The 12196-nt window shown below is 39.2% G+C and overlaps 1 protein-coding gene across 1 annotated transcript in view; it reads right to left on the reverse strand.

Moving 5' to 3' along the window:
• The window catches only part of SLIT3 (slit guidance ligand 3), an 811508-nt gene that overhangs the window by 715165 nt on the left and 84147 nt on the right, over positions 1 to 12196 (reverse strand). Inside the window, exon 4 of the mRNA XM_030572932.1 lies at positions 814 to 885. Coding sequence (XP_030428792.1) covers positions 814 to 885 — 72 coding nt within the window. The remainder of the gene's footprint in view (positions 1 to 813; positions 886 to 12196) is intronic.

Raw genomic sequence — 12196 nt, forward strand, 5'->3', positions numbered from 1 at the left:
TCTAGGTTTCAGAAAACTGTTCTAAAGACACTCTGCCTTCTGCTTCCCTCAGACCTCGCATTCTGATCTTGGTGGTATCTGTACAACCTTACCCTCTGCATGTAAAAGAACTATCAATTTCTCTTTCTTGCATCAAAAACTGGGGGGCATTCATGGTCATCATCATATGATTCTACTCCACTGAGTAGACTGAGAAAAATATATCACCAGCCAGCTTATCTCTGTTATTCTTCTGATGTGCAAGTTGGCTCCAGTGCCAATCTACAAATCTCATCTAATAACATCTTCATTGTCCATGGAGATGGAAAGCATTACAATTGCCCCATTCTTCAAACAGTAGGAGCCATTGTTCTAGCCTTAACTGTCTCTGAACATTGGCTCAGTTAAAACAACACGTCTTTAATTAACAACTAGTTGTGCCAAACCATTTTATGCCAACATGCCCACCTTAAATAACGCAAAAATTGACTATTTCTCTGTGGACAGCTTACTACACTGAAAGCAAAAGGTGGCCACTTCTGCACTAATCCTGCAACTCTACACAGGAAGTTTTAAGTATATTGACTCTGAAGTCATTATTTTGAATCCACATCAGCTATGAAACAGGGAAAGAAAGTTTGTGGTTTCTTTCATGTATTTATTTATTTTCTAGTACATAACTACCATAACATATTGGTAAAATGTCCTCATGAAACTATGGAAACCTAGATGTATCTTAAATGTCACTAAAGTACCTAACCAGAATATCATAGTAAATGCACTATCCACATAATGAATCAAGGCACATACACAATAGAAGTAAACTGTACTTACAATCTGGTTAACTTCAGCGTGTTCTGGAAAAGCAGCTCGGGTAAAACCTGTAATTTATTCTTGTTCAGACGCCTAAATAAATAAAGAGAATACAGTTAACACAAAAAAGGCATTAGAATAATTTTCATACTCAGGAGCCTATTCCATCTTCCACAACACATGTAACTCCCATTAAAAGATGTGAAAAGCCATGGTATTAAGCTAGTACAGAATGGTATTAAGCTAGCCTTTGTGTACATTATTAATACACAGGGTCAGTACATCATGCCATGTGTAGACCACCTGGCCATCTCCTTGAAAAATAAGATGGAGAAAGCAAATATTAAGTCAGAATGCTAATATGTGTATGAGTGTATCTGCGCGTTAAGTTGTATTGGATGCTTACTAACATACAAATCGCATGGCTCCCCTGTTGCGTTTTCAGTGCTTTGAAGAGATTTGCAGAAGGTATCTGGTTTTCATCTTTCTTTCTAAACATGTAGGCAATAATAAGTTAAATATCCCAAACATCCTGCAATTATTTCCAGACTGCCTATTGGATCTACTGTACATGGTCACATTAATTTTTGTTTTAAAAAACTGTACATTAAACATTAACTTTGGAAATCTGAGCACTATTGTGAAAAGTATGAAAAGTACACTTTTAATTGGACTACTGCATCCTTGCAACCTATTTTACTAAAAGTATCTCCTAAAATAACTTCTTAGGGACCTATTTTAATATTTATTTTCTAGTTAATTTTAATATATTCATTTGACCAACTTTTGCACTAACTCACTAACACATCCTGCTAGCTGGGAAAAGTTTATTTGCCCATCTTGCCCTCCAAAAACTACAGAAGTATCTATCATCCCAAAGTAAAAATTATCTTTATAACAGTCATTCAAAACTGAAATCAGCTTAATGTAGACAAAGCAACCCACTTTAGAAACACAAGTTAAATCCTACAATGTACAGCAGAAACAGACATCTGTTCATCCACAAGCTCAGTAAATGTTGCTTAAATATAACAATTGACCTGAACTCACACAAAAGACATTCAAAGCTAAAACTAAATATCTGGCTCCAGTCTCCACAGAATAGTTCTGTTTTATGTCTCTCTATAGCTTAAAAAAACAACACACAACATTTCGCTAATCTTCCCTGAACGTTTATAACAGTAGTAATGAGTCTGATTCCATGATATGATGGGGGTTACTAGGGTTCTCCTCCCAAAAGCCATGTGGGCTCTTTAAGAGAAATACTGATGCTTAGCCTCCAATTCCTGGCTTCTAATTTTCTTGGATGCTGAGTACTTCATTTAATTTTCCATGCCTTTCTGGATTTATTCACCATTTATTCACCATTTTGGCCTGAAAGATCTTCCTTAGGGATCAGTCTAAGGTCACTGGGACTGAAAGGTTGGAGTTTTCATATGGCTACCATATGAATAAATCCAGCAACAATGGAAAAAGGCAACCATATATGTACTTCTCTTCCTGATATCAAGAACAGACAAGGTTGGGTTTGGAAGATTTGCATACAATCGGACATTCTCAAAATTAAAGACATACCTAATGCAAACAAGTTATAAAATTGGTTCACCTTCCGGTACATTTCAGTAACAAACACCCAAGTTAGTTTTCTAGGCAAATGCAAGTGCATTTAATGACTAAACACTGCAATAAATGAAAGACTATCAAAAGCCACAGAACAGGTTTAGTCAGCAGATGAGGGATTCTAAGTCTAAAAATGACAAGCAGAATGAACTATAAGGAAAGCAATTATTTTTGATAGCACGTAGCAAAACAGAGTGTGGATAGTTTCTGTCACTTCTAGCATTAACTAGCTTTGACTAACTTAACCATCAAGTTGTTTTTGTTTTGCTGAAGTTGAAGTGAAATCTGTGTAGACCACATCTAAAAGAAGTTATATATGGTACCTAAAATACTCTAAAATACATTATCTGGTAGGTAAATTAAGATTCATGCAGATTTCAAGCTGAGATGCTGTTATCTGCAACTATCCAAGAGCTCATAGCATTTTTCTTAATAGTAGTTTGACCTGGTCAGTTTTGGGACCAATCTTCCTCATCCTTCTGCTCTTTTTACACCTATTGGTTAATAACTGCCCTCACCTTCCACCCCCAGAGATCGAATCATTGCAGTGGTGCAATTTTCACTTTTGGTTCCTTTGTGTGGAAAGGCATTGACAATGCTACATTTAATACCACAAATACATATCCATGTTAGTTATTACATCTGTCAGTTAACTGAAGAAGAAAACCTAAGTATCTTAATACCTTTGAGGGCATTTTGCATACCTTTCTAATTTCCTGTAGATAGATTTGTCATCATGAGTGATACTTCCGGGACCAGCATTTCAACACCACTATTCTAACTTTATCAACGATTATACTATTTACCAAATGGAGTTCTATGGAAAGAGCACTTGCCCTTGCATTTGCCTAGAAAACTAACTTGGGTGTTTGTTACCCAACTATAAGGAAGTTGGTTTTTGGAATATGCTGATTGACTGATACTTTATGTAGTCAAGACTCTGGTAACTTTCAGCTCACTTCCATCTGTTTTTACTCAATGTGATGTTCCACTCCATAATGCTTTATAGAAATATGCTTATTAGTGTAAATATGACATAACTGGAATATGTTTTATGCTAGATATGCCATGCAACATATCTTTGCAAAGGTTATGATCTACTGAATATATTCATCCTATCTGTATGCATGTATCATTTTTATATCTGAAGTTATGAACATGGGCTCTATGCTTGAATTTAAAGTGTTTGCTGTAAGAAGTATATAAGACAGATTTGGTCAACATAGTGGGAAAGGGTTATTCAAGTAATTGGGAGTACTTGAACTAACAATGGACTTTGGGAGATGCCAATCCACATCTGAGCTTTCCTGGGAACATTCAAACTAACATGTAAACAATGGTGTTGGCCTGCAAAATGCTGAATCATTCACAGACATGTGACTAAGAGAGTGGCGAAGCACTGGAATGGGTTACCTAGGGAGGTGGTGGAATCTCCATCCTTTAGAGGTTTTTAAGGCCCAGCTTGTTAAAGCCCTTGCTTGGATGATTAAGTTGGGGTTGGTCCTGCTTTGAGCAGGGGGTTGGTCTAGATGACTTTCTGAGGTCTCTTCCAACCCTAATCTTCTACGATTCTATTATAGAGTTAAAACAGACAGGTCCAATGTGCATTGCTGCTGACAAATAACTATGGTGGGCAGTCTTTTCTGACACTGACAAGCATTTGAAACAATACTCTTTAAGGCCTCGTCCAGACTAGGGGAGGAAAATCGATCTTAGATACGCAACTTCAGCTACGTGAATAACGTAGCTGAAGTCGAATATCTAAGATCGAATTACTCATACATCCAGACAGCGCGGGATTGATGTCCGCGGCTCTCCGTGTCGATTCCGGAACTCCGTTCGGGTTGATGGAGTTCCGGAATCGATGTAAGCGAGCTCAGGGATCGATATATCGCGTCTAGACTAGACGCGATATATCAATCCCCGAGCAATCGATTTTAACCCGCCAATACGGCGGGGTAGTCTGGACGTGGGCTAAGGAACATATGTCATTTACATAAAGTTACACCACAATGTACTGCTGTAACTTGGCTACCCACCTATATATGTCCATTTAGTATGTTTTTACTCCTACTAATTCAAGAAAAAGACTAGAACCCAGAAACCTCAACTTTCCATAGTGAATCTTCCTACTTTGCATAGGTCTCTGCCTTCCAGAAACTGTTTAGTAGTCTATTATTCTCTCCGAAACAGGACTAGGGATTTCTTTAATAATTGTTTCTGGGTTTTAACTACCTGAAATTTACTGTAACCAAAACATATTTAGGTCTAGGTTGCAACAACCTGGATGCATATCTCAGAGCCAAACTGAAAATCTCAGCCTTCTGATGTTTCAAGTACAGTTGCACAAATTTCTTCTCTTTTCCATGCTTCAGTGGTCTATATTCTGCTAGCAACCCTTTACACTGAAATATTTACTAGCCATTAAAAGGGTTGATATCTTTAAATTCAGTCAATTTGCATCTCTCTCTCACTGTGATCTCTCCTCTGACTTTAATATCTGGGAGCTAACATGAAGGCTTTCAATGAAGGGTCCTCCACTCAACTTCATTCAATAGGGTACAGTGTATGATCCATCTATTTACTTAGCTTCTGAGGACAGTGGGACTGTTTGAGCCACGTACTGAGCTTTTTTCATGAACTCTGTCTCAATATTTACAGGAATTTGAATATCTATTGCTGCTGATAATGGTTAATGAATGGTGTTTTGTTTTAAATGTTTCTTCTATCTAAAACATTGCTAGATTTTACTTGAGTTTTAAGGAAGTACAAGAGTATATGAAAAATGCAGTTTATGCAAAAAGCCTCAGATTAGCAACTCCAGAGACTCGAGTACTGTTTATCCCTGGAACAGTCAAAGCATGGGCAATAGAAATATAGCCTTCCCAAAACTGCTCCACCAACATGCTTCAGCTCTGATTTTGAGTGACAACTGCTAGGAATCAGAGGAAATTTATCCTGCAGCTCCATTCCTTTCAGGTTCTGTTCAGAGACTACCAACAGCACTTGATTAATGGCGATTATGTTAAGCTCATTTATCTATTAGGAATGGAAGAGATTGTCAGTGCATTTTATATATTCCAGCAAACACCTGTCTGCTGGTTATCACTGCCTCTGATCTGATTCCCGATGGTGTTTTTGAGGTGCAAGAATCCATATCCTATTGCCAATTTCAAGCTAGTCATAGATTCATAGACTTAAGGTCAGAAGGGACCATTATGGTCATCTAGTCTGATCTCCTACACAGCGCAGGCCACAGAATCTCACCCACCCACTCCTGTAATAAACCCCTAACCTGTGTTTCAGTTACTGAAGTCCTCAAATCATGGTTTAAGGACCTCAAGTTGCAGAGAATCCTCCAGTAACTGACCTGTGACCCACTCTTCAGAGGAAGGCGAAAAACCTCCAGAGCCTCTGCCAATCTGCCCTGGAGGAAAATTCCTTCCTGACCCCAAATATAGCAATCAATTAAATCCTGAGCATGTGGGCAAGACTCACCAGCCAGCACTCAGGAAAGAATATTCTATTGTAACTCAGATCCCACCCCATCTAACATCCCATCACAGACCATCGGGCATATTTACCTGCTAATAATCAAAGATCAGTTAATTGCCAGAATTAGGCTATCCCATCATACCATCCCCTCCAAAAACTTATCAAGCTTAGTCTTGAAGCCAGATATGTCTTTTGCCCCTACTACTCTCCTTGGAAAGCTGTTCCAGTATTTCATTCCTCTAATGGTTAGAAACTTTCATCTAATTTCAATTCATTCTCCTGACTGCTTTTAGAATGTATACTAGAACCAGGCAATGGCTATGGAAATTTTGCTGTGAATATTCATAGACAATATTAAGGAATTAACTTTAGTTGAGTTTATACTCCTCATTGTTGCAAATATAAAAGTCTCAGTTTCCAGAACAGGAAACTCATCAGCACAACAACACTGAGGTTAATACTGCTGAATGTTCACGAAAAAGTATATCCCCCAGAGAACAGGTCAGCTTTTCAGAGTTAAATACTCTGAAAACTCCCATTTGAACAAATCAAATTTCTAATTTTGCATATTGCATGCTGTCATAAACAGATATCTAAGGGTTAATGTCTCTTTCACCTGGAAAGAAGTAACCTGAAACACCTGACCAGAGGACCAATCAGGAAACAAGACTTTTTCAAATCTGGGTGGAGGGAAGTTTGTGTGTGAGTTCTTTGTTCTGGTCTTGTATCTGTCCCTCTCGGCTATGGGAAGGATTTTTGTCTCTTGCTTTCTAATTTTTTGTTTCCAAGTTGTAAGTACAAATATAATAAGGCAGTAAGGTTTATATGGGTTTTTTTTTGTATTTACATGTGTGTAGTTGCTGGAATGTTTTGAATTGTATTCTTTTAGAAAAAGTCTTGTTTCCTGATTGGTCCTCTGGTCAAGTGTTTCAGGTTACTTCTTTCCAGGTGAAAGAGACATTTGATTTTAAAATTCAGCACATCTCAGGAGCTTCTAACAAAGTAGCGGATGCACTCTCCTGTGAGAGTTTCCCAGAATCCAGTAGTTAAAAAGTGTTCTTAAAATGTAAAAGTCTGTTAGTTATATACTTACTGGTATATGTAAAGGTGCATGTGTTGTATTAATCTGTTTATTTTAAAGTTCTAGGAGGAAATCGCCGCCAGTGAGCTTCCCCACTGTCTGCAATTTGGGGGGCGTGTCATAAACAGATAGCTAAGGGTTAATGTCTCTTCCACCTGAAAAGAAGTAACCTGAAACACCTGACCAGAGGACCAATCATTAAACAAGACTTTTTCAAATCTGGGTGGAGGGAAGTTTGTGTGTGAGTCCTTTGTTCTGGTCTTGTATCTGTCCCTCTCGGCTATGGGAAGGATTTCTGTCTCTTGCTTTCTAATCTTCTGTTTCCAAGTTGTAAGTACAAATATAATAAGGCAGTAAGGTTTATATGGTTTTCCTTTGTATTTACATGTGTGTAGTTGTTGGAATGTTTTGAATTGTATTCTTTTTTAATAAGGCTGTTTATTCATATTTCTTTTAAGCAATTGACCCTGTATTTGTCACCTTAATACAGAGAGACCATTTTTATGTACTTTTTCTTTCTTTTTATATAAAGCTTTCTTTTTAAGACCTGTTGGAGTTTTTCTTTAGTGGGGAACTCCAGGGAATTGAGTCTGTGCTCACCAGGGAATTAGTGGGAGGAAGAAGTCAGGGGGAAATCTGTGTGTGTTAGATTTACTAGCCTGACTTTGCATTCCCTCTGGGTGAAGGAGGGGGGTGGGGGAGAGATTGGCTCTCTCTCCTTGTGTTTCCAGGACTGGAAATAGAGAGGGTGGAGTCCCTCTGTTTAGATTCACGGAGCTTGCTTCTGTGTATCTCTCCAGGAACCCGGGGGGGGGGGGGGGGGGAGAACACCTGGAAGGGAGAAGGGAAGGGAAATGGTTTATTCCCCTTTGTTGTGAGACTCAAGGGATTTGGGTCTTGGGGTCCCCAGGGAAGGTTTCTGGGGGGACCAGAGTGCCCCAAAACACTCTAATTTTTTGGGTGGTGGCAGCTTTACCAGGTCCAAGCTGGTAACTAAGCTTGGAGGTTTTCATGCTAACCCCCATATTTGGGTTGCTAAAGTCCAAATCTGGGACTAGGTTATGACACATGCAAACAACTGTTTGCAAAACACCTAGCACCAAGAATTGTTCATGGTAACAAATACATTTGAGAAAACTGCTGTCACAAAAGTCAACAGACAGGCAAAATAGACTAAATCATAGAATCATAGGACTGGAAGGGACCTCAAGAGGTCATCTATTCCAGTCCTCTGCACTCATGGCAGGATTAAGTATTATCTAGACCATCCCTGACAGGTGTTTGTCTAACTTGCTCTTAAACATCTCCAGTGACAGAGATTCCACAACCTCCCTAGATAATTTATTCCAGTGCTTAATTACCCAGTTAGGAAATTTTTCCTAATGTCCAATCTAAATCGCCCTTGAGTATTCAAGGATGTATTTCATCAGGCCCTGCTGACTTGAAGACATCTAACTTGTCTAATATCAGAGGGAAAGCCGTGTTAGTCTGGATCTGTAAAAGCAGCAAAGAGTCCTGTGGCACCTTGTAAACTAACAGACGTACTGGAGCATGAGCTTTGTGTGTGAATACCCACTTCGTCGGATGCTTGTCTAAGTAATTTTTAATTTGTTCTTTCCCTATTTTAGCCTCTGATCCTACCTCATTTTCACTGGCATTCACTCTGACATCCAATTGCTTTTAACCTTTTTGGTGAAAACAAACAAACAAGTCATTTAGCACTTCTGCCATTTTCACATTTTCTATTATTATTTCTCCTCCCTCCCCCCATTGAGTAACTGGCCTACTCTGTCCTTGGTCTTTCTCTTGCTTCAAATGTATTTGTAATATGTTTTTCTGTTACTCTTTATGTCTCTGGCCTTTCTAATTTTGTCCCTACATACTTGATCTGTTACCTGTTATTCATCTAGGGCCATGTCCACACCAGCACTTATGTTGACAAAATATTGTTGCTCAGCGTTGTGGGAAAAAAAAACACACACCCCTGAGCAACATCAAGTTTTGCCTGCATAAGCGCTCATGTACACAGAACTACATTGGTGGTAGACGCTCTCCCACCAACATAGCTACTGCCGCTCATTGAGCTGGTTCTATTATGTCAACAGGAGAGCCCTCTCCCATTGACATAACGCGGCTATAGGAGCGATCTTACAGCGGTGATCTTACAGAGGCACAACAAGTGTAGACATGGCCTTACATTTTTATGCACACACATTGTCTGCATGCAGATTAATAGAAATTACGTCCTTTTCATACCCATACAACAATACTGCATAGATTTTAGTGAGGATGGAGCTGGGTCTGTATAAACTTTCTCCTAATGCCCTCCAGGAATCCTACTGCTTTACAGTCAGTTGTGGAAAAGTATTTCTTTTGCATGGAAATCTGAATGTGCAGAACACTAAATAATTACGTGTGTCATATATAACATGTATTTGCATACTAAAAAAAAGATGCTTACATTAAAACTACACTGAAACTACAAAACACAATGTCCATTCATCACTTATTTTCCATTCAACCAAATTCTAAGTTGCTCCTTTAAACGACCCTCCCATCAGCATTTTGGTATTTCACCCTGTCACGCATTGTTACATTTTAGCTTCCCTGATAATCAAAGCAAAAACAGCCCAGTCAGACCTTCCCATTATGATTTGTTGCGTGTAATACAATAAACATGTCTGATGGGCCTCAAATGAAAACTGATTCTGAAAACAGGGAGATATTCAAATATTTGATCCCACTATTCCTGTGACTCAAGTGTTTAGTAAACTAGGATGCCCCCAAACTTCTTCCTCTTTTTGCTCCCAAGTGGTTGCCAAGTTGGCCTACAAAACCCAGCTCCTTAATGGTACTGTTACCTAGAGCCGACTTTCAGAGGTGCTAGTAGAATGCAAATTTCTGTCTGTCTACAGATCACCTGGGTAGTAAATAAGTTGGATGAATAACTGCTAACTATTAGGAGCGAGTATGCCTAGCATGTCTGAAAATCAAGGGTGCAATAGTGAGTTGTTTCAATCTTTGCATAAAGTTACACAGTAAATAAACATTAATATTTAACTTCAGGCTTTACACTTCTATATTAGATAATATCCCTTCTCTTTCTACTACAAATTTACTATTGCCTTTAAACAGTTTTCCAGCCTACCCCTCCTAGCCTGAGAGGGGGTATCCAGTGTTCACAGGCAGCCTCCCACCTTCAAGACTGTCCTTCAAGTTCTGGATGAAAAACTCAGTCCAGGTCTACACTGGAAATTTACATCAATATAACTACATCACTCAGAGGTGTGAAAAATCCACAGCCCTGAGGGACGTAATTATACCAACTTAACCCTTGGCGTAGACAGGAGGGTTTCTGCCATTGACATAGCTACCGCCTCTCACGGATGTGGAGAACCTACACTGATGGGAGGAGCCCTCCCATCAGTTTAAGTAGCATCTTCACTGAAGCGCTACAGCAGCACAACTGCACTGGTGAAATTGCGCTGCTACAGTAACCTGCCCTCAGTTTCAAGCCTCCTTTTAAAAAGGTTTTTGCCCTCTTCCTCTCTGTCCTGGCATGGCAACTTATCATTATTTGAATAGTGAAGACCCGCTCTAACCTGAGAGCTGGGATGTTTCAATGTACTTCCATTAACTCTAATGGCCCATCGTTGCCTTTTCCCGGGTTGCACAATGGATTGTTACTTGAATCTGGTTTTGTGTAAACACCTCGTTGGGGAGCTGCCTCTCCCTGACTGATCGCTCGCTGTCCCACTTTGAAGTGGAGCCAAAGTTCATGATCACAGTCCTCTATATGTACAAATACATAAGTTCATAACCATAGTCTAAATACGTATCTCCTAATGAGTATTAAACAAAAGACCTTACCAGACATACATTTATAATACAACAATACAGTATGCAATCAGTTGCTCATTTGGGGGATTTAACCCTTCTGTTTTGCCCTTGGGGTGTTTGCATCCTGATCGTCACAATGACATCAATAGCAAGAACTATAAAAATTCCCACGTGACTTCAATCCTTCTTTATTTAACTTTTTTGTATACTAGAGAGAAAACTTCAAAGCCCTTGCCAGAAAAGCCATTATGGAGATTCTCAACAGGTGGTATGAGAGTTCCTTATATAGGATTTTTTTTAAATTAATCTACCTTAGAAGATTAAATGAGGACTTTTTAAATGTCAACATTTTAAATTCAGAAGAATTGCGCTTGGGAGAATAAATGCTTTAAATGGCTATTTAGGAATGTTACTTCCTTCAAGCTAACCGGTAAGTGCCAGCCAAATGTGAGTGAACTGTAAATACTTTTTTTCCAAAACACACCATGTCCATAGGTCCACCTCACTGCCACATGGCAGTAGTAATCACAAAGAAAGCTCAGCATAAGCTTTAAGTACAGCTTAAGTACTGAAGCAAATATTAGAAATGCCAGTACAGAGTCTGACAAATTCTATCCTTCACCTCTTCACAAGTGGCACATGAAAGCATGAACCGCACATGCTTTGGGTACACAGCAGAGCAGCACCGTTCTCTTCCCAACCAAAAACGCTCAGGGGCAGTGGGTTAGAAATTCCACAAGCTGGCTGGAGCCTTTTATCTGCGACAGCATGTCACATCTGCAGCCTTTACTGCCATGCAGCCATTAGGTGACAGAAGAGACAGTGTTAATTGACAAGTTCAGTATGCAAACATTGGCAGGAGAGTGCCACTGATGGAGACGGCACCTCTCTATTTGCACAGGTTTGTTTCACGTAAGTGGACAAGCACTATTATACAGTCTGCTTCCTACTTCCTAATTCATTCTCTTTATAAGGCAATGTGAAGTTTAGCAGCTTTAATGACACATCCCCTCATGCGTGGAAAAGGAGAACTGTGTCTTTGATAACACTTGAACGTTGCTTTTCTATTTATTCAGCACAAGAATCAAGTCAGTTCTCTCATGACCTATTTAAGGTCAAGTTTATTTTACAGAAAGCTGTACTATGTTGATATTTCAAACAATGCTAAATGCTTCATTGCCCTGCTCTTTCCTAGAGCCTGATCCTGCCATGTGATACATTCATCTTGAGTACAGTATACCCTCGACTCCCAGAGTCACGATTTGTCTTCAAACTTTAGGCATAAAAAATGTACTTTTTATTTTGGGAAGTAAATGAAATGGAATGAGGCCTAATACCAAAATTAATGTAACAGCTACTGAGGGTATG

The sequence above is a fragment of the Gopherus evgoodei genome, chromosome 8, assembly GCF_007399415.2.
Source record: "Gopherus evgoodei ecotype Sinaloan lineage chromosome 8, rGopEvg1_v1.p, whole genome shotgun sequence".
Taxonomy (NCBI): Eukaryota; Metazoa; Chordata; order Testudines; family Testudinidae; genus Gopherus; species Gopherus evgoodei.